Source organism: Orbilia oligospora (genome assembly GCF_000225545.1).
Source record: "Orbilia oligospora ATCC 24927 unplaced genomic scaffold scaffold00076, whole genome shotgun sequence".
Lineage (NCBI taxonomy): Eukaryota > Fungi > Ascomycota > Orbiliomycetes > Orbiliales > Orbiliaceae > Orbilia > Orbilia oligospora.
Genome location: NW_011645633.1, coordinates 2,388,859 through 2,412,069, shown reverse-complemented (window position 1 = coordinate 2,412,069; position 23,211 = coordinate 2,388,859). Strand labels below are relative to the sequence as shown.

The window sequence follows — 23,211 nt, the reverse complement described above, 5'->3', positions numbered from 1 at the left end:
AGTATTTCACATGAAAGCGAATCAGCCTCGAACAAGAATTTTTGGATACCAGGTATCAAAGCTTAAGGAGTAGAACAAGCATATGATCACGTCCCAGAAGCGCTTTCTTTAGTAACAGAGTGTGTACCCACAACCAAAAGGGCAACCATACAGGGAGTTCGTCTGTCAATCCAAGATAGTGTGCGTATAGTGAAGACAAATGGATGATAGACGGAAAATGGGAGAGTGGGCAACTAGGATAGAAAAATGGTTGAAAGGGCTAAAAACCAGCGTGAAAAGGTAAGCTGGTTGCTGGATTCCATTTCCAAGGCCTTATTTTTTTGCTTTTAAAAATCTGCGGGGAGGGTGGTTAAAATTTATTGTGGGTTTCATGGAAGTGATTCGAGAGGTAGTCAGGAGCGAAGATACGGCAGCGAAATCGGGAAGAAAGAACATCCAGGATCCTCTAGTCCTGGCCGCTGCCTTGCGATCGACGCGTTTTCTCTGCCTCAAGGTTCTCGTAGAGGAGGTACAAGGCCTTCTCGTTGCTTTGTGGGCTTCCGACAATGGTGAACATTCTTTCACCAGTGTCGTCGTGCGGAGCCTTTGCGATGCTGATCCTAGCCCCAGAGCTTTTACGAATCTCTGAAATTTTGCTGCCACCGCGCCCGATAATACAGCCAACCATATCTGCCGGGATGCTGATGTTTTGGGTTTGAAGCTCCTCCCCGTTTTCGGTATTTGGGGCAGGTGCCGAGGCCCGGGAAGTGGAATCGGAGTGGCCTCGTCTCGGGAAGGATGGAGAGGGTTCCGAAAAGTCGGTACCATTGCCGGTACGTACTGGTCCACGGTTGGGGCGTTCGTTGGTGAACCTATCTGTTGGCCCGGAGGTCCCAGCACCGCCGTTGGAGATAACCGATGGACTGGAGCCTGTGCCGTGAGAGGTATTTGATCGGACGGCTGGATTGTAAAGTATGGTACCTGTGCCCCGCTGCCAGTCGTCAACGAGACATTTGCCGATTTCCCAGATTGCTTGTCGGATGCCATCGGCTGATCCCTGAACCTCGACGATACGCTCGGTAGATTGTGGTAGCATTTCCTTCTGAGCAACCATCCGAACGCCGGAAACATCCTGTATGTGTTTGATTTTCAATCCTTGGCGACCGATGATTGTACCCATCTGGTTATGGGATATGAGCAATCGGACTGCTAAGTAGTTCGTGAGATGTTAGGCCCTAGCTGAGGAACAAGGTGTTTTTGGGATTGGTATTGACTTACGATGAGTTCCCATTGGAGTAGTTGGGATGGCACCTGGTGGGCTATCAACAAGAGTCTGAGCAACCATCGCATAGGCTTTCGCGACCCCGTCTAGATTGCCTGTGACAGTTAAGACTCGGTCGTGAACACCGGGAACAACCTTCGAGACGCCTGCCTTGACACCAGTTTCGTCTCTAAGGTCAGCGACATTTTTTCCTGCTTTGCCGATAATGACACCAGCTTCCTTGGAGGAAACGATAGCTCGAAGAGTCAAGGGAGATTGGGCATAGTCCTCGTCGGTTCGTACGGGTTCTCCAGCTTCACCTTCCCGGTCTTGGCCGTCGTTGACCGACAGGGTTTGAAGCTTGTTTGAAATGCTTGACACTTCAGCGGTGGTGGTTTTGTCCTCAGTTGACATTTCGATAGCGGTTGAAGTAAGATTAAGGTTTCTGTAAGCGAGACCGTTTGTTAGTGCGATTGATATGTGGTAGGGGAGTTTTTTTCAGTTGGCAGATTGGGTATTGTATTTGTAACCTCATTCAATTTGTCGCGCGTTTACTAGCATTAATTAGGGGAAGATGAAGATGCTTGGCTTGTGGCTTACCTTAGCGGGTGAGTTTCAGTAAGGTGGCCCGATGCTTTTGACGGCTACCGCTTTGTTGGAGGCAGTATTATGATCGGGGGGGCAAAAAGATACAGTGTATGTTTGTAGAGTAGGTTCTAAAGCTGTGAAGAAGGAAGTAATGTTAACTCGGAATAGTTTGGTGATGTTGGAGCTTGGGAGGATATGCAGTCGGACCTTGGAGAAGAATTCTCACGAAGGGTGGGCTCAATACTATGGCACTGCTCCGGCCTGAGCAATTTCAGAGCAAGAGTAGCTGTGGATTAAGTATCTCTTCTCTTCTGCCCACTGCTATGCAGCACAAATATTTCAGATTTAGTGGCGACGAGGGCTCGCAGGCGGGGGGAGCAGGCTTTACATACTTTCTATAAGTGGACCTAAGGGTATGTGGTCGAGAGTGAGGTCTCACGGGCTTCGGTATGAAGGACGCACCCGGAGAGAACGATGAAGATGGGGATGTGGGGACGGGGTAGAATGTGTGAGTGTTGGAGGAGATCGGAGGGGAGAGGGTGTTTGAGAGGCGGAAGAGAGAAGTCGGCGATGATGGTGGTGGTGGTGGAGAGGTAGAGGATGGTGGATGGCGGATGGTGGATGATGATGTGGAGGTGGATGAATGAGTTTTTTCGATGATTGGAAGAAAGAAAACGTATTTTTTTTTGTGCTTTTGGACAGATTAGGCCAGAATTGCCTGTTTCGGTAGCTGTCGATCTGTCTCTAGCCGTATTTGGAAGCATACATTGTACCACACAAACACCACACGCAACACATCTTGATCCGATATGATATCCTTCGGTGTTCTTGCAATTTTAGATTTTGATTACGTATTTGGCTACTGGGTGTTTAGGGAGCAGGTAGGCAGGTAGGCACCTAAGTACTTAGGTAGACAGGAACCATTTAAATAAAATACATTTGCTAGCGAGGTGCTGACTTCCCCACATGCAATCGGCCAAACTACCTGGAAAAGCGGCCCTCTCCATTGGCAGTTCTTGAAATCATCTTCACAAACGCCTCCATTGTATACCTGGCGTCATTCCCTAAATTGACAGAATATTTAGCCCCTATAACCATGTACATACCTTATGTTGTATATAATATTCGAATATTACATAGGTATTTTTGGAAGCTGAGCCTGGAGTTGGAGACCCTTACCGGCATTGTGGAGATTCCATGCTGAGATATCCAGCTCGCTACATAGCCTGCTTAAACCGATCCCGTCAAATGTATCAGCAAATGCTTTCCATATCTCGACGGTATCAAATATCATCGAGAAATCCTTCAGTTCGTCATCATATCCGAGTTTCCGTAGGTATTCAATATCAGCATTGATATCGTGGCCGATAAGGATTCGCTGATATTTTTCTGGTGCGCACATAAAAGCCACAATAGTTTCTTTGATCTCTGCGAGAGGAACCAGTCTAGAGTTCCCGAATTCGAAGTTGCCAGATGCATCCGCAACATAATTGCCGTTCTTGTAACGGCGATGTTCTTTGATAATGATGTGATCGCTGATTTTTTCGCCAATTCTTTCACCTTGGTCAACTTTTGTACTAGGGGTATATTTTGTTAGCCCAACCTCTGTTACAATATCGTGGTTCCTCTCCCAGCTTTCGATGTCTATCGAGAAGAAGGCGCAATCCCCTTCTCCGTTGAAGATCTCAACAGCTGATCTCAGCATGTTGCGCCTATTTTCGATTTGCGTCTGTCTTTTTTTGTCTGATTTTGCGGTCCTATTTTGTCTAGGACCTTTGATGGGGGGATTGGTACTGGTACTGGTGTGTTCACGGGTTGGGAAAGAAGGGGGCGATGAAGATGCTGCAAAAAGTCCCTCATAATCGTCCCAGCTTGACGATCTACCAACGAGCCGGATAGCATGGTTTGTTGGGGGGCCAAGGTCTAAAGCTAGCTCTCTATCGCTTCTAAGAAGAGCTACAGCTGTTTCTGCCTCGGTTTGTCTGAAGAAGGTTTTTACTTGTTCCAAAGGAACCACTATCCCGCCTATGTCGTTTCCGTTGGAAGAATATTCCACAATGTAGCTAAGCAGGAGAAATGGCACTGTAAGTTCAGAGTTGAGAGGGTGAGCGGGTGGGTGTCTGCCACGATGAAATGGGCTTCAGCTTACAGATCCCATATGCGATCGAAAAAAGGCTCCTTATCGAAGAACCTCTTCAAGACCACCTGGTTGATTTTGGATGTTTTTGTATAGGGCCACCGTCTAACGGTCTTTAGGAGGCAATACTGCGGAGTAATGGGTGTGCTCATGATGACAATGTTGTAGAGGGAGTCTTGAAGGTTATCTGATTTCGGGCATGGATATAATAGTGGTGGGTGGGAAGGTAGTTAGTTGGGTTGTAGAGCTGTGAGAGGTTGGAATTACACCCGTGCTTAAGTAGTACCTACTACTTGTGCCTGATGATAAGATCATGAGCAAACAAAAACTGCCTGCAATCCTTCCAGGCTCACGAACAATTCTAACCTTTTCATATTCAAAGAAGGTAAGGACCGACAGAACTTCTGGAACTAGAACCAAGGGAGTTCTGGTTAGAGGTATTCACATTCGGTCCTATTTAGCTCTTAAAGTGCCTATTTAATAAGTATTTAGATAGGTGGGTACCGGTCCCAGCAAGTTGTTGGCAATAAACGCGCTTGCTGCTGGGCAGAGCGCGTCAAACCAACACAAAATCAAGATGCGTCGCCATCTCCAAAGGACCATTACCAACTAGCTCAAGTGTATACTACCTCCTCCTTAACAACAATCCTTCGGCGGAAAGCTCCTGAAAGTGACTGGCGTCGTTGTCGTCATCACAATCACCATCACCATCACCATCACCATCACCATCAGAGCCAATGGACACCAGGTTCTCGCCAACATTAACATCATCTGGGAGCAATCCCGATGCCCATTCCATAGTTTCGGAATATATCGATTGTGAGAATTTCCGAACAGTGCTATTTGGAGGCCGAGCGTATCTGTACATCTCTTACACAAATGTATCGCCTAGACACAGAATATCTCCACTGCGATATCGCACGATCCCTTAGTCTCATTCACAAGCTCGACTACGATTATGGGGTCTGCGCCGCTGCAGTCCATGAGGTCGCTACCGAATACTGCGCCCTTGCAGAAGGGGGTGACCAACCTCTACTAAACACAGAAACTGCTCTAACAGGACGACTGGGGGATATTCGAAAGGGGATTGCTAATCCTTTAAACTCTGGGCTTACCGACCGAGAAGAAAGCGTCGCGGAGGCAGTCAGGCTTTATGAAACCGTGTGACCCCTGTCTCCTTTTCCTTCATATTACTAGTAAATATTATCTTCACTGACCTCGGCCGGTACCCTAGGTCGACAGACACTTCAATCGACTATCCGATATCATACGCCGCCTTCAAAAAATAAACGTCGTGCCGAGGCAAAGTTTGGTGCCAGAGCTTAGCAGGGACAGGGGACCTTCCAACCAAAGCGATGCGCAAATGCGTATCACGCTGAGGCTCGATGGTCAGCGTCGAGCATCATTGCCATCATTATCCCGCCACCAAACCCCCCGTATGTCGAGTGTCTCGGTGAGGAATTCTACAGCGTCTAGAAAGAAGTCTGCAACTCGTCTGGTTGACGAGAAGGCCATAACTCGCAAATCTAGTAGCTCTAAAGCAGCTTTGACTTACAGCAACAGCTCCCAACAGATGGTACTTGAGTCTAGCAGCGAATCTGATTGGGATGATCCACCAAACCCGCGAGCAGTGATCTCCGAAGCAGATCGGAAGTCTTCTCTTACACACTGTTCCAGTGAAGATGGCCGCCGGCTCCCCTGGTTTGAGCTCCAGCCCTTGGAGCTCGCAGTCCTGAGGAAGCGAATGAAGAAGAATTCATCTTGGCAGCCATCTGACGCTATGATGCTTAAGCAGCTCGAAATGCTGGGGCGTGGAGTGAGGGGTTTCCGAAAATGGGCTCGAAGAACTGGCCAAAACAGAGCAGACATTGAAAAAGTACTAGAAGGGGGGGAGGGTTTGACTAGTGGCATTGCGATCGGAGCGCTTAAAAGAAGTCAAGATAACAAAGGGATGAGATTGAATGTGATGAAACGTGCAAAACGAGAGAGGGAAAAGGCGGAGGCTGCCGCTGCAGCCGCAGCTCAAGATCTCGACAGCTTGCAACATCCATTTGAGTTGACCGGGGCGTGTGAAGCCGAGGGAGTCTCTCGGCAGAGGTCGAGTATAAGACGGGTTTCTGCCCAAAATGGCAACGACCCACGGACTGAACCAATTGGCCCAGGTTCCGTACCTCCCCACAAAATAAAAACCGACACCAACCCTAAACGACATGCGACTCTGACCGATTCCAACCAACCGGGAGCGAAGCCCGACCGAGGCCAGCCCCATAGCGTCCGGAAACTCCGAAAGTCGGAGGAAAACGATATCTCGAACCAGAACGGGGAATATGGTATGTGTCCTGTATTCTGAGAGCTACTCTAAATGCTGACATGAAATAGGTGACGATGGTGATGATATGCCGATTGACCCCAATGAGCCGACATATTGCCTTTGTAACAGAATCAGCTTTGGTACTATGGTGGGGTGCGATAATGATGACGTATGCGTTCTTTAAAATGGCTACTTTACAGAATAAAAACATCGCTAACTCGCTAGCAGTGCCCTAAGGAGTGGTTTCATATGGAGTGCGTCCAGCTAGCAGCAGAGCCTCCTAAAACGGTGAAATGGTATTGTCCCCTTTGCCGTGATAATCCGAATTCGAAAAGGGAGTCAAGCCAAAAAATCGGAAGGAAGAAGCGTAAAATAGGAAGGTAAACTTGTGAACATTAATTATCTTTTCATTTAAGGTTGTAAAGGGAGGGTCTGCTCTTCATATAACGTTGACTGGCCTCGTTGCACCGATATTTGAAGAACGGAAAAAAAGGCCCGTGGTCAGGGTTCATGGTTTTACTGTAAATCAATCATTTGTACAACTATTAAAAGTGCCCGTTAGCCAACGCTGCTGCGACTCAAAGACTAGTCTTCGCACCTTTCACCTCTGTGCTGGACAAAAACCTAAGGCTACATTCCTCGTAACCCCCTTAACTGATATTTTTAACTCGTTTCTTAACAACCCTAATTTTATCGTTGACCCTACGTTGTTGTTTAATTAGTTATGCATGATATTGTATAAGAGAGAGGACGGGTGGTACCTTTCTACATCGACACCAAGTGAATCAAGGAGTTGATTTTGCTCATCGAGCTCCCGCCCGATTTCCACTCCGACTTGTTTTTGACGGCCAACTGCCTTAAGCAAGGCCTCAAGGTCTCCGTCCTGGGACTTCATGATATCTTGTTGTAATTGTAAAACACCAGAATTGTCCAACTGCCTAGTTCTATCGGTCTCGGAAACGGGGGCTCCTAGAACCCTTCCCGCGGATCTTCCGCGTATATTTCCTACTGCTGCTGCCAGCGCCTCTTTTGTAACTGTCACTTCCGATGAGTTTTTGATACTACCCTGAAGTTTGTTCGCTGAGAGACTATTTGCAAGGGCTTCAAGGGAATTGCGCTCCTTTATGCCTGACGCTAACAGATCCTTGCGTCGTCTAATTTCGCCATCTCCTAGTATTTTAGTTCCCGTCACCCTATCTTGCAACGTCAGTCCTCTTTCCAAATTGTCCAACAAGCTAGATACTTTAACGAGGATCTTTTTGGCAGCCGCTGATGCATCGTGTTGATCTGCAACTGATGTGGCCTGGTCCCTTCTCGAAATCTCTGATCTCGCATCTTGTAGGAGCGCTTTCATTTCTCGATGTGCATCTAACCATAGTACGGGGTCAGTCAGCGTGTGGTTGGAGATCGAGCTCAGGTGAGACGTTATGCTGGTTGTTGATGATTCGTAGTTGGATGTGGATGAAGGTAAGTTCAAGAACTGTCTCCAAGGGGGCGATTCCCTCCATCTTGAATCCCTATTGTTCTGTATTGCATGTATATATTCCTCGAGGCCCCGGCGTCTCTCCTCGGCGAACTCGTTGTTTGATACCGTGGATTTCAGGTAGGATTTTGGGGGGAGGGGTATCGGGGGTGGTATGCCCTCTGAAGAAATTAGGGCCTTGTGAAGCTCATCGAAATCCGAGTATCTTTTCTTGAGTGAAAAAGAACGTAGGGGTAGTCTAATGCTGACGTTGTAAATCGTATGCGGTTTTGGGAGAGCTTCAGTCCCATAGGAAGCAATCGAAAGCTCTGGCTTATACATAATTGCTACAGTGCGGATTGATAAACAGATTGGCGGGTGTGTGTTCAAGTGCGGTCCCGCAGTGAATGGCGATGGCTTACTCAAGTATGTGAGCACATGGACAGAAAGGTTGACGAAGTGGGTCCCTAATAATGAACCTCTCACCTCGGCTTTGGACCAGCCTTGGCCAAGTGCTACTATCCACGTAAATAGCAATGGCATGGACAGGGATATCTCGCCTAACAACATGCATCCCCAAACCGACATCCCATTCCGGATACATTAATCGAATCTGCTCGACCTCCTATCCATACCTCGAACCACTCGAAATCAGAAGTTCTCCTCTATTCTTGCCCCTCTGTACTTTTTCAAGAACAGGGGAGTAGGTACACCACTTGATTTTATTCTATACGCCGGCAGCGGAAATCTGAGAATACTTCATATCGGTTGGAAGCAAACCCCGATGACGATATGGCGATACCACTTTCACTAATGTATGTCCCACCGGCCCTGTCTCAATCGCCCACAAAGCTGCCTCTTACCTAACCTTCGCTACTCTTTATCCCATCAACAATAGCCCAGTAAATCTCAAAGAATCGGCTCTTGATTCTCCGACCTTTCGGGCAAATATCATACATTTTTGTGAACAAGTTGATATTGTGGAGAAGTGGCTTGAGGGATACATTCGTAGCATATTGAAAGTTGTCCAGGAACTAGGAGGTAAGCGCACTGAGGGAAGTTTTCGGTTCAGCTGGAAGCCTTGGTTTTCTATATATGGGCTATCCAAAAATCTAACGGCATACTTTCGGCGTAGGTCTAGAAGAAGCTCTCGCAGCAACGTTTTCCCAATCGATACCATCTTCAATTTCCGAATCAATCCTTGACCATGACTACTCGCTTCTTGCAATTGAACTCTTGGCCGAAGCAGGGAGGGATTTTTGGAGTATCGCAATTGCTTACTCAAAACGAATGCAACCCCAGATGATAGAGCCTTTATCTGAATTTTTAAGAAATGACATCCGGCAGTTCAAGGAGTGCAAACGCGTTTTCGAAGCATCCCAACAGCGGTATGATGTGCTTCTCCAAAGATATGCGGGACAATCTAAAGGCAAGGAGGCCTCTGCGCTTCGAGAAGATGCCTTTCAGCTACACGAAAGCCGCAAAACATATATCCGTGCATCATTTGACTTTTGCGTCAAAGCCCCAGAATTACGCGCAGGACTTGATAGAATTATTACACGCGTAACTACAGACCTATGGAGAGAGCAGGTCCGATATAGAAAAGGATTTACATTAGGTGTGGATCGGTATGAATCAACCATGGATAGGATCAGATGCTGGAGTGACTCCATGGAATCTTCAGCCAAAATATTCAAACAAGAGCTTGCACTAGCTCGTAAAGACATGGAAGAACAAGCAAGGCACATAACAAAGCCTTCTAGGGAACTCGACGACTACTCGAGTAGCACCGTGCCATTTTTGACAACAAGGGGGAAAGAGTCTGCCGCCCCCACATCTAGAGGCAGCGAAGCTATCGAGAAACAGGGTTGGCTTTTTATTAGATCCGCGACGGGCAAACAAGGCACCCGGAGCATTTGGGTTCGGCGCTGGTGCTTCGTTAAAGACGGGATATTCGGGTCTCTCGTACTCCAGGGGCAAGGTACAAAAGGCAGCGGGGTTGAAGAAACTGAAAAGGTTGGTCTACACGCCCGGTCGGTGTATTGGGCACCCAGTTATTGACATTATTGTTGGTTCATAGATTGGACTTCTTTTGTGTAATGTCAAACCGGCTTTCCAAGAAGATCGTAGGTTTTGTTTCGAGATCAAAACCAAAGAGTATACCTCCTCTGCAAGTAATAACCTCATCAGCAACATATTTTACTAATTTGCAGCCATTCTCAAATTTAGTAACAGCATCCTGCTGCAAGCAGAAACACAACAGGAGCTGAGCACCTGGCTAAATGTTTTTGAAGCTGCCAAACAGGCTGCGGTCCTCACCTCATCGGGAGCCGCAGCAGCTGTATCAGCTTTTTCTATATCCCCCCCTCGTGCAGAATTTGCTTCGGCACAAATGTTACGGCAAGATGAAACAGAAAAGCCTATCAGTCTCGGTATTTCGAATTCCGAGCAAGTGTCCCGTGTCAGTGCCGATATGGGGAAACGAACTCCTGTTGCTATTGATGACATGACTTCGGGCTCCCAGACCTCGAGATTAGGGCAAATACTTGAAATACCATCCCGAAAGAACACAGGCTTAAACCCTAGCCAGATAGGTAATGACCGGAAGTCAATGCCTGGCGGTGGTATACAAGCACTTATATCAGCAAGTCACGGAGTTTTGCCTCTCAACACTGTATTACAGCCCACCTCAAATTATACGATTACATCGGCCCCTGGCTTAGTATCCAAAGGGTCCAACATCCCCGACGGACGCACGTCGTTATCTCTAGCGCCTAAAACCCTTGTAAACCTGCCAATGTCAACTAACCTTTCTAAGCAAGCCCTCGCGGCTTCTACAACCTCTGATCACACTGTAACTGTGCCTGGCGGGCTTATGGCAAACTCCTGGGGTACATCAGTAAGACTCTTTTGCCCTCCTTTTGCTAGTCAATTTGATAACCAATGGATTTTAAACCTAACGGGTGCAGAATTGGGGTCTCTCTGGCAGATACGATGAAGCGATCAATAGGCAGCCAGATCAAAGCAGAGAAAAGGTCAACCTAGCTCCTTCTATACTATCGACATCTGACACGAGTGGGACTGCCCATAGCCATCGTAAAGCCGTCTCACTAGATCTAGACTCACAAGCTTCGTCAATACCACAAGCCCAACATCCTTCCAAGCATAACTACTATCCAACAAACTATCCAGATGAGCTTCGGCAGCACGATGCACAGTTCAGAATACTATTTTCCGAGGTTCCACGGGATGAAATCGTTTTATTGGTGTTCCGCGCCACGTGGAAGCCAAACGATGCCCAGGAATTCCCTGGAAGGGCATTTGTCACATCTACGGCAATGTACTTCTACTCACATTATCTAGGTCTTGTTCTCGTCAACCAGATTAGACTTCAATTTATAACAGAGGTTCAAGTCACCCCAGGAAATACTAGCGACCTAATCCGCCTCCATCTCAGAGAAGTAGAAGAACTGGGACCTCTTTCAGGTGAAGATATCTCTGTGACTACATTCCTGGAGCCTATCTGGGTCCTCCAAAGGCGGCTTCGATACCTTGTAAATCTTACGGCTATCGAAAAACAGACATCTTTGTATGAAATTGTGGATAATCTTACCCATATGGACAATGACCCTCAACAAAGTCCAACCAGTGATAGCTGGGAGGAGATTAGCTTAGGCGAGGGCTTGGAAGATGTATCCTCAAAATCGAATCCGACATCACATGGAAATCGATCGATGCGGTAAGCCCATCTTACCCTCTATACCCAGCGTTTTGAGTAATTCTAACAGCGATTCCTAGTCAAATCGTAGAGCAGGTGACTGGGATTCAAGCTGGAAGCGGCCAAACACAAGTCTTAACAACTTCGCCATATACATTCGTTCCGCCCGCAAATACTGTCAATGTCTTTAGCCAAACATTCCCTATTTCGGCGAAATCCTTATTCTGCTTGTTGTTTGGCGACAGATCAAAAGTTTTCAACCTTCTGTATTCAAAACGACGGTCCTCCGGTAAAGTCACCAATTCGTGGAACTGCTTGGGCCAGCACACCGACTAATTTTAACACTTTGGCCTTAGAAATATTGCTTAGTCCTTGGGTGGTATCCGGGGATAACAGGGGCAAAAGAACGCTCTACTATACGAATAAACACGGTTGGTTCCTCTTACATCTTGAAACATTGATCAGTACTACGCTTGCTAATTTAAAAAAAAGGATCTAGTTTGACCGACTTCCAAACCATACATGCTTTGGAAGAAAACAGATATTACACCGTTTTTGATGAAAAATACCCTTGGATGATCCCATCCGCAAAGGCCCTTACATTAGTAACAACTATTGTCATAACCCAGGTATCGAAATCAAGCTCGAACATCTCGTTGTGGATAAACATTAAGTGGCTAAAAGAGCCGCTCATGTGGAGAGGTATGTAAAATTGAAAACATCCTAGCTGATCGACACCTTTGGTCTGATTCGGTTATAGATGCCGTTGGCAACCTAGCGTGGCAAATTCTGCAGGAAGATGCACAAGATCTGGCTTCTATCATTTCTAATGAAGTCCACATTCTTGGGGCTGGGGCGAAATTATTTAAAATCATTAGCCAGTACGGACAAGCCACTATTAATGGGGATTCAATGAATTTTGCGGCTCCTGAATCCGTCTTATATATCCCACCCTCATCGGCAATGCTGGAAACAACCTACAAAGAGTTTTTTGTTCGTTATTTAACAGCACGGGTATACAATTTTACCGGCACCATTCTCCACGGGCTTTCAATCGCATTTACTGGAGTCTTCAGATCCTTGAAACTCAACCTGATTCTGTTGGGTGTGTTGGGAATTTCTGTCCTTTTGAACCTCGTTGTATCAGTCAGTACCGCGAAGGAATTCTGGCACAGCAGAGCAGCCCTCTCATACGTTGAGAACATTGGAGTTGTTCCTTCCAGTACCATGAAACGGTCCATCACACTCCAGGAATTAGAACTAGCCACACAATTCAATGCACCACGCTTTCATGCGAAAAACGGACAGTGGTAAGATAAGGCTACTATTTTCCCGGTCTATAATAACGCAGCTACCGGAGCTAACACACTCTACAACCCAGTTTCCAAAAATTCCTCAATGCTCATGCATTTGCAGATGATATCGAAACAGGCTCCCAGAATCATGTTGCATTCTCGAGTAAGCTCGAATTGGCAAGGAGAAAGCTCGGTATGTATAGACATGATATACTCGTAACATTATCCTTGATAAATAGCCTTGAGAAATCGGTTCTTATGAGCGAATGGGAACTCTGGGTATGGAGAGAGCGATCGAGATGCCGCCAGGCAAGAACAGCTCTTCGGAACTCAACCATCTCTGGGGATCGGACCCAGAACGATAAGTCGGTATCTATCGAGGCTTATTGCCGCAGCTGCGACGCTCGGGTTGCTGTTGACCGAGCGAATGAAAACAACAGTGGCTAATAAAAGATAATTTATCACTCTATAACCCAATGGTTTTATCAACTCAAAACTGTTTCATAATTCGAAAAGCGGCGTCGAACATTTGAGGCATATGCATTGGAGCGTTGTAATGTTGTGCTTTGGCCGACGTCTGGAGTTTCGTTGTACAAAACAGATCACAGTTGTAAGATGAAGGGGGTTTGTTGTAATATAAGTACTAGGTAGTACCCAAGCACCCAAGTACCTAAGCTAGTGCAATGCAGCCAAACAAGGGAGGTGTTGAGATTCCTGTAGCCTTGATCACGAACCAATTAAGAAAACCTAAAGAGAATAGTCGACAAAGCGTATATAGGTAAGAGGTAGTAGGTAAGTGCTTAAGTAGGTACTTGAGTAAGTACTTAAGTATATACCTGATACGATTACGACCGTAGGAAGATCGATATCGGGCACTTGGAGAGAGAACCCCAGGCTGCCACAACGGACTGGAAAAGGCTCAACCAGACCGGTATGCCAAGCAACACCGGACAAAGTAATCAAGAAGTGAGTGTTAGATATGCGACAGATGCGAGAAGAAAGTTTGCACGTTTGGCAGGACAAGGTTATATATGCACATTACACGAAGTGGTTGCAACGATCGTCAAAAGAGGTAATAGGTACTTACTTAAGTAGGTACTGTATGTATGACGGAAATCCCTACGTATACTGGAAATTTACAAGGGGACTGCAGTAGGCGCCTCAAGTGTTGTTACAGCTATAATTACTTACTTGAGTACTTTTCAAGTACTTACTTACTTACTTAGTACCTACTTACTTATATACGAAGAAATCATGTATGTACGTACGTACGTATGTATGTATGTATGTATGTATGTATGTATGTATGTCATACATACTTCTTCGTATATAAGTAAAGTACTTACTTATATACTGTATAGGGTGTGCCGGAAGCGTTTAAAAGTCGCTTGCGTTGGCACATGCCCCCCCCCCCGGAATGGAAGCGCGTGAGGATACATTCCCGGATTCAATTTTAGTTAAATTTAGAAGGAGTGTTATCTTGGGCAAACCTGGGGAAATTGGCATTTGACATTTTGATAACGAACCACTTGGGGAAGCGCCTACGCCAGGATTGGAAACTTAAAACTGGCACCGATGGGATGTGACGACGTTATATGATATGATATGATATGATACAAGTGTATATATGTTTTTGACATGTCTTGGCGTTTTCGCCAGGCCGGACATTGAACAATAACAGGGAGGTAATTGACTTACGTCTTATCTGTACCCGTTCATCCATCCCATCCCACCCTATCCCATCCCATCCCATCCCATCCCGTCGAGACCGATGGTGTTTTAGGTTGACAGTTTCCTAAAAAAGAATATTCTATTCTACTACATCCTATTCTATTCTATTCTATTCTATTCTATTCTATTATATTACCTATATAATATAATATAATATTTTATTTTTATTATATTTTGTTTTATCTTCATTTCTCTTTCTCTTTCTTTCTTCCTTTCTTTCTCTTATTTTCCTCTTCCTATTTAAAATTTTATTATATATATAAGTACCTACTTAAGTACTTATGTAGGTACCTAGGTAGTTATTTTCATTCAAATTCAACCTCCATCAGCAAGGACCAGTGCAGGTAGGTTATACATCATGCAGGCGGTCTAATCAGGAAACTTGTGTGTGCCCCAATCAGGAACATTACCAGGATAGCGCCCACGCGAGGCCTGGTTGCTGGCTTGTTCGGGCATCATGAAACAAAGTCGTCGGCTAGCTAGTTTGGCGAAAGCTATTTTTACCAATCCTCACCAGACCTCAAACCTCATCGAACCCCCCCAATCCATCCTTGGGAGAAAGGATGTTTGCATGCGCGCACATTCACAGCACTACCATGTATGTTCTTCTCTTCGGCACAGTTGGAGGGTTATATACTTAATTATAATTACTGTGTATGTAGGTACTTATGTATGTATGTATGTATGTATGTATGTAAGTAAGTAGGTACTACTTGTGATTGTCCCTTGCAGCTCAAACGAATTCGAAAGGCTCGAATATGTAAACGGGGACAAGCTCGACAGATTTCCGGAGGCACACGATGAGACCAAGGAAGATGGGGTGGTCAGAAAGAAGCAAAGTGTACGAAAAAAAAAAAAAAAAAAAAAAAAAAAATTACAATTGGTCTCCTTACTCTCGCCATCCTGGGTTAGGCTGGGTTATACTATGTATGCTTTTCCTATTGGACCATCTCCAGGAAGGGTAAGTCGGTCTGAATATGTTTTATTAGATTCTCTATTCTTTTTTTTTTCCTTTCCTGGGGGGCACACACACATGTATGTATGTACGCCTGTTACAGGGGCCGTTTCGTTGGCGCTGGTCCGGTCTGGTCTGGTCTGCGAGATCTCGACGATATATAAGTAGGGCCCTGTACATGCACATGTACCGGTGGTATATATATAGAAAGCCACTCGCCTGAATAGACCGCTATCGATCAGTAAGTACTTACTTAAGTAGATAGGTTTATATCTCTTATTTACTACTCTACTCTTATTTACTACTTCCTACCATATATTATATTATCTTGATGTTCAACGATTCCCTTTCAAACTAGGTGCTTCTGATTGCTTTAATTCTATATATCCTTTTTTCTCTCTTTCCTTCCTTCCTTCCTTTCTTCCTTCTTTCGTTCTTTCATTCTTCAGTTCAGCTTTAAATCACCTCACATTCGAACATTCGGGTCCGCTATTACATTCGTTATCGCGTACGATCTGCTTTCGCTCGGCATCGACTATATACTACTACTTAATCCTTTCTCTTAACACCTCCCTCAACGTAAACAGACGATTATATATATTTTGACGACCATTGGAATTTCTAAAATCAAATACATCCACTCGAGCTATCTATCCACACTTACATATCAATCCTATCACCCAAATATTATATTATATATCATTATAATATATATATACACTTATATATAATAAGCAACTGGGAAAGCCATGTACTCCCCATTTGAGATGGACGACTCCGCATACTCGTAAGTATTCCGTCCTAGTCACCTAACTATTCTAATTTAAAATTATTATTATCATCATCATCATCATCATCATCATCATCATCATCATCATGATATTATTATTATTATTTTTATTATTTTTATTATTTTTTTTTACTAATCAATCAAACTCTTACACTCTCCAGCGACTGCACTTCTTCCTCCAACAGTGTATACGACAGGACTTCTTCCAATAGCCCATTCGACGCTAACGCCACCCTACGAGGTCTCCCAAACAAATCATATTTCGAGTCGGGCCAACAAATAAACGAAGAAGCTCACTGGCAAACCCAGGCCCCACGGAACTCCCACGAAAGGTTGAGTAAGTCTTCCATTCTCAGCCTTCAGGGAAGTGGGCCCTCGTATGGTGGCCCTAGCCAGCTCTGGTCGGCTGGTTGCTATCAAACTCGGACTGATGCAAACCCATCTATCCCAAGCCAACCAACGGTCCAGTCTTACGATGGTAGGCTCTCCCAACTACGCTAAAACATATCGTTAAGGTATTAACAGTTTCTAGTTGCCTTTTGGCCGGTGTCGCAAGATGGGATAATTGTTCGCGGTGTGGACCCAGAACCATTGATCACCGACTTCCCTGCGAGTGAGGATCTTGATACGCAAAGTGTATATCTTCACCCAAAATTCTCCTATCCACAACCGGTATCCGATTGTGATGGTAGTAGCCTTACCGCTTCCCTGTCGAGAAGGCTCTCGGACGCATCGACCTCCATCTCAGCGGACCTTATCCCCTACGATAACATTTTGTCCTCGCAAGAAAACAATAATGCTTCAACTCTCTCCTTCAATGACCAATTCGGTGGCCGTGGGGCCTCAGCTCATTCCTGTGCCTCAACTACCAACCCATCCCCTCTCCCATCCCCTCGAAATATGTCCGATCTTGTTCGGGTGCCGAGTAGGGGAAAGGCATCACCATCTCCAAGACAAAATTCTCGACTCACGCCGTATTCCATGGAAGGCCGGAACAAAAGATGGTCTACGGGCATGAACCTCCCGGGTAGCAGTCCGTTTGGTGGATACGGAAACCTTGTAACCTCGATAGCCTCGACACTTGAGCTAGCAAATGGACCTAACATGTCAGAAGCGGGAATCTTGCATACCCTGAATGAGTGCTCACCAGGTCATTGTGAATCCGATGCATTTCTTTACCCACAATACAATCACGCCGTGTTCCATGCCAACCGTGTACCGCCAACCTTCTTACCGGCTCGGCCGCTTCTAGAGTCACAGGTTGACCACCCTTTCCCTACCGGACAACAGGCATACCTACGCATGCTCCAGTCAAACAATGATCCACACTATCACTATGGCGACATGTGCAGCCCCCCAGATCTCTACGCCGCTTTATCTGAGGAACAGTTGGACCCGCCAGAGGAAGACATGAATCCCGAAGACCCCGACATGAAGCCGCATGAACAGGAGCTTCGATTCGAGGGTGATTTGTATACCCCAAAGTGGGTTCGTAATCATGGGAATAAAAGGGAAGGGTGGTGCGGCATTTGCAAGCCTGGAAGGTGGCTCGTCTTGAAGAATTCTGCCTTCTGGTATGACAAGTCTTTTACCCATGGCATCAGTGCCGCTACCGGCCAGGCGTTCATGGAGCCACAGGATGTCCGTCGCGTGGATGGTAATCCAGATGTATGGGAAGGCCTTTGCCATTCTTGTCACGAATGGATAAGTCTCGTAAGCAATAAGAAGAAGGGAACGACCTGGTTTAGACACGCTTACAAATGCCATGTCCACCAAGCTCCTAAGATCAAGGGTACTCCAAAGCGCCGAATAAGAGACTCCCGCCCCGGAACTGCTAGATCTTCGGATAGCACCTAATAATAATAACTGAACCCGGATGGGTATGCGACATTTAATCATCATCTTTGACCACCGAGTTCCTCAAAATCAGCATTACATCGGCGTTTCACATTTGTCAAATTTTACGGTTTACTTTTTTTCCCTTTACTTTTTTACTTTTTACTTTTTACTTCTTCTTTTTTTTTTTTCTTTACTTTTTTCCCACACACTCTCTCTCTATATATAAATACGTCCGGGTTATAGACTCTAATCACATTGCGTTTTTGAACGACCGCAGCAAGTGAACTTTCCAGGTTGGCGGTTTCGTCGTCGTTATATTTTGTCGTTGTTGTCGCTGTTGTCGAATGCAGTTTTGTTTTTTATCCAAGTCTTGATGTTTCTATTACCATTTATCGGCGCATGCAGGAGAAGCCTCAAAAAAAGCACAGCATTATAAAGGATTCTAATTTTTATTTTATTTTACGGGTTTCATTTGTGTTTTACTTTTTATTCTCCGTTCGGGATTGTTTTTGGGATTTCGGGATGTTCCTTTGTACTTACTACTTACATGTATATATATATGGTCGCCTGCCTAAGTTAGAACTTGAATACTTCCTCAACTTACCGCACAGTTATCCAGTTAACATAACATCCCTTGCTTACAAGGTAAATACTAAGTAGATATGTAGATGCATGTACCCGATTAAGCACTGTAACTACTACCTAGTTCCTGAATGGTGTTTGTGCTGTTGCTCGCCATAATTAGAATGGTCTATAGGTACCTACTAAGCTTGAGTATTTACTTAGTAGGTACCTAACTGCTGAGAGGTTTTGATCGGTGGAAGCTTCTCGAACTTCGTCTGTCCAAACCCACACAACCGCGCCCTTGTATGGAGAACACCTTATTTTTTTCCAACCTAGTTTTCCTCCTGCTAGAAAGCACAGACTCTAACCCTCAGCATCCATACGGCCGGCTAAGAGTACAATATCCTCCACCGATCGTGAACCCTTCCTTCCTTCCTTCCTTCCTTCCTTCCTTCCTTCCTTCCTTCCTTCCTTCCTTGCTTTCTTTCTTTCTTTTTGTTCGCTAGCTATCTAAAACGGTTATCAACTTACACGATCGATATTCTCCATCCCGCATCCTGCGAAAGGATTCAACGGTTTCCTACAAACGGAGCAACCTATTCTACCAACGAGATTGCAACAAAAGCGTGACGGACAAAGATAGCAGCCAAACACTGGAAGTAACTACGACTAGCCGGTTTCAGATCGAGCCGCCAATTTTATATCTCCGTGGTATATCGCTTGTCTCTATTTCCACACTATCTCGCCACTTTAATTCGACTCTATTAAGGCCCGCTTCATATCGACAGCCGCGTGAAGGATTGTATCGAGCTCGTTCTCGAATTACTTCCACCCTTTCCGCGAAAAATCATGGAAAAATCGCCTGTTGACCATCCTACACCGATGGATGTTGATAATGGGGTTTCTTCTAGTGATAGTCAAACCGGATCCGTAGGAACCCTCGATCCTGAGGTTTGTAAGGATCTTGGAAACGATTTTTTCAAAAAGAAAAACTATATTTCCGCGATAGCGGAATACACAAAAGCAATCACTGCGGACCCGTTAAATGCAACATACTTCAACAATCGGGCAGCTGCTTTTATGTCCAATGGTGACTATCGAATGGCGTTGGAAGACTGCAAGGAGGCAGATCGTTTACAGCCGGGTGTCGACAAAACTGTACTCCGGATGTCGAGAATCCTGACCTCGATGGGTCGGCCGAAGGAAGCACTCGAACTCTTGGATACGTACTCGTTGTCTCGGAATGGGCAGGCACCCAAAGGAATATCAACTTCGGATAGGAGCCTTCCTCAGCAGATGCTGTCGCATATCCAGAGCGCTGAATCATCACTATTAAGCGGAAGCCGCTCGATGACATTGTATGCTCTAGACCGTGCTGAACGGATGCTAGGGAACGGTGCCGAAGTTCCAAAAAAGTGGCGCCTAATGCGTGCGGAAGGAAACCTTAAAATCGGGAATGCAAACAGTCTCGGGGAGGCGCAAAATGTTGTGATGTCCCTGTTAAGGCAAAATTCAAAAGACCCAGATGCATTGGTCATGCGTGGTAGAATTCTATATGCACAAGGCGAGAACGCCAAAGCGGCGCAGCACTTCCAGGAAGCGTTGCGGTGTGATCCCGACTTTAAGGATGCAAGGGTATATTTGAAGCGGGCGAAAGAGCTCGATAAAAAGAAAGAGATGGGTAATGAATCATTCAAAAAAGGCGACTTTGAAAACGCAAGGATATTGTATTCCGAAGCTCTGAGTGTCGACCCTGAGAACAAAGGCACGAATGCAAAGATCTACCAAAATCGAGCGATGACTCTTGCGAAAGTATATATATTCTCTCCCCCCCCCTCTCTCTCTCTCTCTTTCTCACTACTCAGGAATCCATTGCCTAAGATACTAATATTTAAATCCTTCATAGCTTAAATGTTACGATGATGCTATATCGGATTGTGATGCCGCACTGAAACTCGACCCTACTTACATCAAAGCAAAGAGGACGCGAGCCAAGGTTCTCGGCCAAGCTGGTAAATGGGAGGAGGCTGTCCGGGAGCTTAAGGCACTTTACGACTCGAACCCACAAGATGGTACACTTCCGAAGGAGATCCGACAAGCGGAGCTCGAGTTAAAGAAGTCGCTGCGAAAGGACTACTATAAAATCCTAGGTATCGAGAAAGACGCAAACGAGCAGCAGATTAAGAAAGCCTACCGGCAGATGGCAATCAAATGGCACCCGGACAAGAACCCGGACAACCCGAATGCTGATGCTAAATTCAAAGACATCGGTGAGGCATATGAGACGCTATCAGACATGCACAAACGTGATCGTTACGACCGAGGCCTTGATATTGAGCAGGATCCTAACGAGATGTTTGGCGGTGGAATGGGCGGGGGGATCGATCCTAGCGTGTTATTCGCTGCTATGGGTAAGCTATTTGAACCATCCCTTTATAACCGAGAAGACCTGAATCCCATCAATCTAACTGCAACTCTGACTTAAAGGAGGGGGTGGCGGAGGTTTCCACTTTGGAGGAGGTGGGGCAAGCCCCTTTGGCGGGTTTGGGGGTGGCGGACATTCCCATGGAGGTCGCTTTTCTAATGGCGGCTTTGATTTTTGAGGGGTTGGTTCGCATTACCATCGGCTTACTATTGGATCTTTAATACAATTAATTCCATGAGTGTGATAGTGCTATTAGGTTAATTGGTGAATGGCAACAGGCTACTGTAGAGGTACATCTGTCTGCCACGCGGCTGGAACGTGCGCTGCAGGCCAGGATATAACTTGTAAGAACAGCACATTCTCAGGGAAATGGACTTTGGGACATTCTCTTTTCCAGAGTCATAAAGAATGGGGTGGGGTGGGGAGTGGAGTCAAATGATTTTATTCTACGGTTTATAGCGTTGAGGGAATTCTCTTGAGCACGGAATAGAATCTTCATCCGGGATGGAATTAAAAAGTTTCATCGTCGTGGCCGCCTTGTTCTTCCTCGGGTATTTCGAAACCATCCTGATAAGGCAGCGATTAGATTATGTCATTATTTCATATTCTAGACAGTTTTCAAAGGTACTTACCTCTGTTGAGTATAGGATCTCATGGACCCTCTTTATGACACCACCCTTGTCTTCGGCTGGGTCTTCCTGGGATTCTTGCAACAAAAGTTCTATGTCACGCAATTTGCTAAAGTAAAAATCACGCTCACGCTCGAGTCCGGCAACGCTTTCCTTCAACGTTGATATCTCAGCTTGAAGAGCGCTTGTAGATGCACCGCCTAAGGGTGTTCTGGTCCTCTGCCCGGTGACCTGAGGGGTTGTACCCCGCGCTTTCGGTGCCGCTGTGGAACGTGGGGCGGAAACTGGGGCAGTAGCCACGCCCTGGCCCTTCCGTCGTGCCACAGCGTCATATTCTCCACCAGGGAAGTTGGCATCCCAGTACCTCTTCATCCATTGTAGAAACTCTAGGTTATCCTGCATTTTGCATTTGACTAGACTCTGGACAGGAACCGGGCGGTCGATTCCTTGGGAGGAGAAGGCATCTGCATATTATGACGACCGGCCTATTAGTTATACTAGAAGCTTGATTGATGCGGCGTGTATACTAGAACTCGAAACATACTCGTTAGAATTTTAAAATTCTGGAGATACGCATATTCTGTATTGACATTGAACTTGACCCTTGCCATGGGGATATTTCCTAAGGGTCGTTCATTCATTCATTAGTTTTCTTTTGTTTTATTGATTTTGCTGTTGCTTTGGGCGGGTTGGTAGACGAACCGGAGATGGAGTCCATGATCTGGCAGAAGGCAGCACTGTTGTGGACATGTCAACGTCTGGAGTCTTAAAAATAACATCAAAGGAATATCATACCCAGTTCCACATTGTTCAACCTTTGTTAAGTTGAGTTGCAGCAAGGCGTTTAGCCAGTTTATAAGTTCTTGTCTAGGGAGGGAAGGGGTGTTAGCCTTGACCTTACACTCGGGTGTAGCGTGTGGATAAAAAGGTACCTTGACTCTCCCATTGCGAACGAGAATAAGGGATCGTAAACCGAGGTATTTAAAAGTTGATATGTAGAAGGCCCACGATGAGAGCGCGTCTATGTTCTTGTGGCGTCGTGAGGAAGGACGAGGAGAAGGAGGATTAGGTCGAGATCGGGTCTTGAGTGGGGCGCCTTTGTTGACAGGGCTCGCGGTGGCAGCTACGGATTCGAAAACTTGGGGGCTCGCTACCTCCACCTGCACTGAGGGAGGTAATCGGAGGGTCTCGTTGGGTATGGCGTCGGTAGAGGTCGCGGTAGCTAAATAAGGAAATAAATTAAGAGGTGCTTGAGTAGATAAACAGTAGTATGCACCTATGGATGAAGATGAGGGATGATGGGAGGAAGGGAGAGCTTGGTTAGCTTAGGGAGGTGGGAGTTTTTTTTGTTTTGTGGTGGAGCTTTGGGGGAGGTCGGATACTTGGCGGTTGGCACGTTTGATTGCAACCACTCAACTTCTGTAACATGTCACTGCTTAATGTGCTTAACATTGTACAATCTCGCGATATTTTTTTCACAGGGCATACATAAGTATCCATGGGGAAATTGATTGGCAATAGCTAGCT

At 45.9% G+C, this 23,211-nt stretch overlaps 9 protein-coding genes across 9 annotated transcripts; 5 read left to right on the top strand and 4 right to left on the bottom strand.

Moving 5' to 3' along the window:
- Positions 1 to 445: 445 nt before the first annotated feature.
- AOL_s00076g710 (uncharacterized protein) lies at positions 446 to 1,654 on the bottom strand (the record flags this gene model as incomplete). The annotated part of the gene is made up of 2 exons (XM_011123262.1): positions 446 to 1,188; positions 1,258 to 1,654. 2 exons carry the CDS (start codon positions 1,652 to 1,654, stop codon positions 446 to 448), a joined length of 1,140 nt encoding a protein of 379 aa, XP_011121564.1.
- Positions 1,655 to 2,809: 1,155 nt separating this feature from the next.
- On the bottom strand, positions 2,810 to 3,533 carry AOL_s00076g709 (uncharacterized protein; the record flags this gene model as incomplete). The annotated part of the gene is made up of 2 exons (XM_011123261.1): positions 2,810 to 2,892; positions 3,008 to 3,533. The coding sequence occupies 2 exons, from the start codon at positions 3,531 to 3,533 to the stop codon at positions 2,810 to 2,812; spliced, it is 609 nt and encodes a 202-aa protein (XP_011121563.1).
- Positions 3,534 to 4,844: 1,311 nt separating this feature from the next.
- Positions 4,845 to 6,460, top strand: AOL_s00076g708 (uncharacterized protein; the record flags this gene model as incomplete). The annotated part of the gene is made up of 3 exons (XM_011123260.1): positions 4,845 to 5,126; positions 5,200 to 6,295; positions 6,345 to 6,460. The coding sequence occupies 3 exons, from the start codon at positions 4,845 to 4,847 to the stop codon at positions 6,458 to 6,460; spliced, it is 1,494 nt and encodes a 497-aa protein (XP_011121562.1).
- Positions 6,461 to 6,926: 466 nt separating this feature from the next.
- On the bottom strand, positions 6,927 to 8,080 carry AOL_s00076g707 (uncharacterized protein; the record flags this gene model as incomplete). Its single annotated transcript, XM_011123259.1, has 2 exons — positions 6,927 to 6,978; positions 7,038 to 8,080. The coding sequence occupies 2 exons, from the start codon at positions 8,078 to 8,080 to the stop codon at positions 6,927 to 6,929; spliced, it is 1,095 nt and encodes a 364-aa protein (XP_011121561.1).
- A 450-nt stretch (positions 8,081 to 8,530) lies between these two features.
- On the top strand, positions 8,531 to 11,792 carry AOL_s00076g706 (uncharacterized protein; the record flags this gene model as incomplete). The annotated part of the gene is made up of 7 exons (XM_011123258.1): positions 8,531 to 8,553; positions 8,637 to 8,779; positions 8,874 to 9,754; positions 9,819 to 9,895; positions 9,968 to 10,637; positions 10,708 to 11,477; positions 11,537 to 11,792. The coding sequence occupies 7 exons, from the start codon at positions 8,531 to 8,533 to the stop codon at positions 11,790 to 11,792; spliced, it is 2,820 nt and encodes a 939-aa protein (XP_011121560.1).
- A 239-nt stretch (positions 11,793 to 12,031) lies between these two features.
- Positions 12,032 to 13,198, top strand: AOL_s00076g705 (uncharacterized protein; the record flags this gene model as incomplete). The annotated part of the gene is made up of 3 exons (XM_011123257.1): positions 12,032 to 12,158; positions 12,217 to 12,766; positions 12,838 to 13,198. The coding sequence occupies 3 exons, from the start codon at positions 12,032 to 12,034 to the stop codon at positions 13,196 to 13,198; spliced, it is 1,038 nt and encodes a 345-aa protein (XP_011121559.1).
- A 2,988-nt stretch (positions 13,199 to 16,186) lies between these two features.
- On the top strand, positions 16,187 to 18,084 carry AOL_s00076g704 (uncharacterized protein; the record flags this gene model as incomplete). The annotated part of the gene is made up of 3 exons (XM_011123256.1): positions 16,187 to 16,224; positions 16,389 to 16,705; positions 16,760 to 18,084. The coding sequence occupies 3 exons, from the start codon at positions 16,187 to 16,189 to the stop codon at positions 18,082 to 18,084; spliced, it is 1,680 nt and encodes a 559-aa protein (XP_011121558.1).
- Positions 18,085 to 19,479: 1,395 nt separating this feature from the next.
- Positions 19,480 to 21,115, top strand: AOL_s00076g703 (uncharacterized protein; the record flags this gene model as incomplete). Its single annotated transcript, XM_011123255.1, has 2 exons — positions 19,480 to 20,442; positions 20,537 to 21,115. 2 exons carry the CDS (start codon positions 19,480 to 19,482, stop codon positions 21,113 to 21,115), a joined length of 1,542 nt encoding a protein of 513 aa, XP_011121557.1.
- A 450-nt stretch (positions 21,116 to 21,565) lies between these two features.
- On the bottom strand, positions 21,566 to 22,630 carry AOL_s00076g702 (uncharacterized protein; the record flags this gene model as incomplete). Its single annotated transcript, XM_011123254.1, has 6 exons — positions 21,566 to 21,622; positions 21,688 to 22,148; positions 22,229 to 22,306; positions 22,387 to 22,421; positions 22,480 to 22,551; positions 22,617 to 22,630. The coding sequence occupies 6 exons, from the start codon at positions 22,628 to 22,630 to the stop codon at positions 21,566 to 21,568; spliced, it is 717 nt and encodes a 238-aa protein (XP_011121556.1).
- Positions 22,631 to 23,211: the final 581 nt, after the last annotated feature.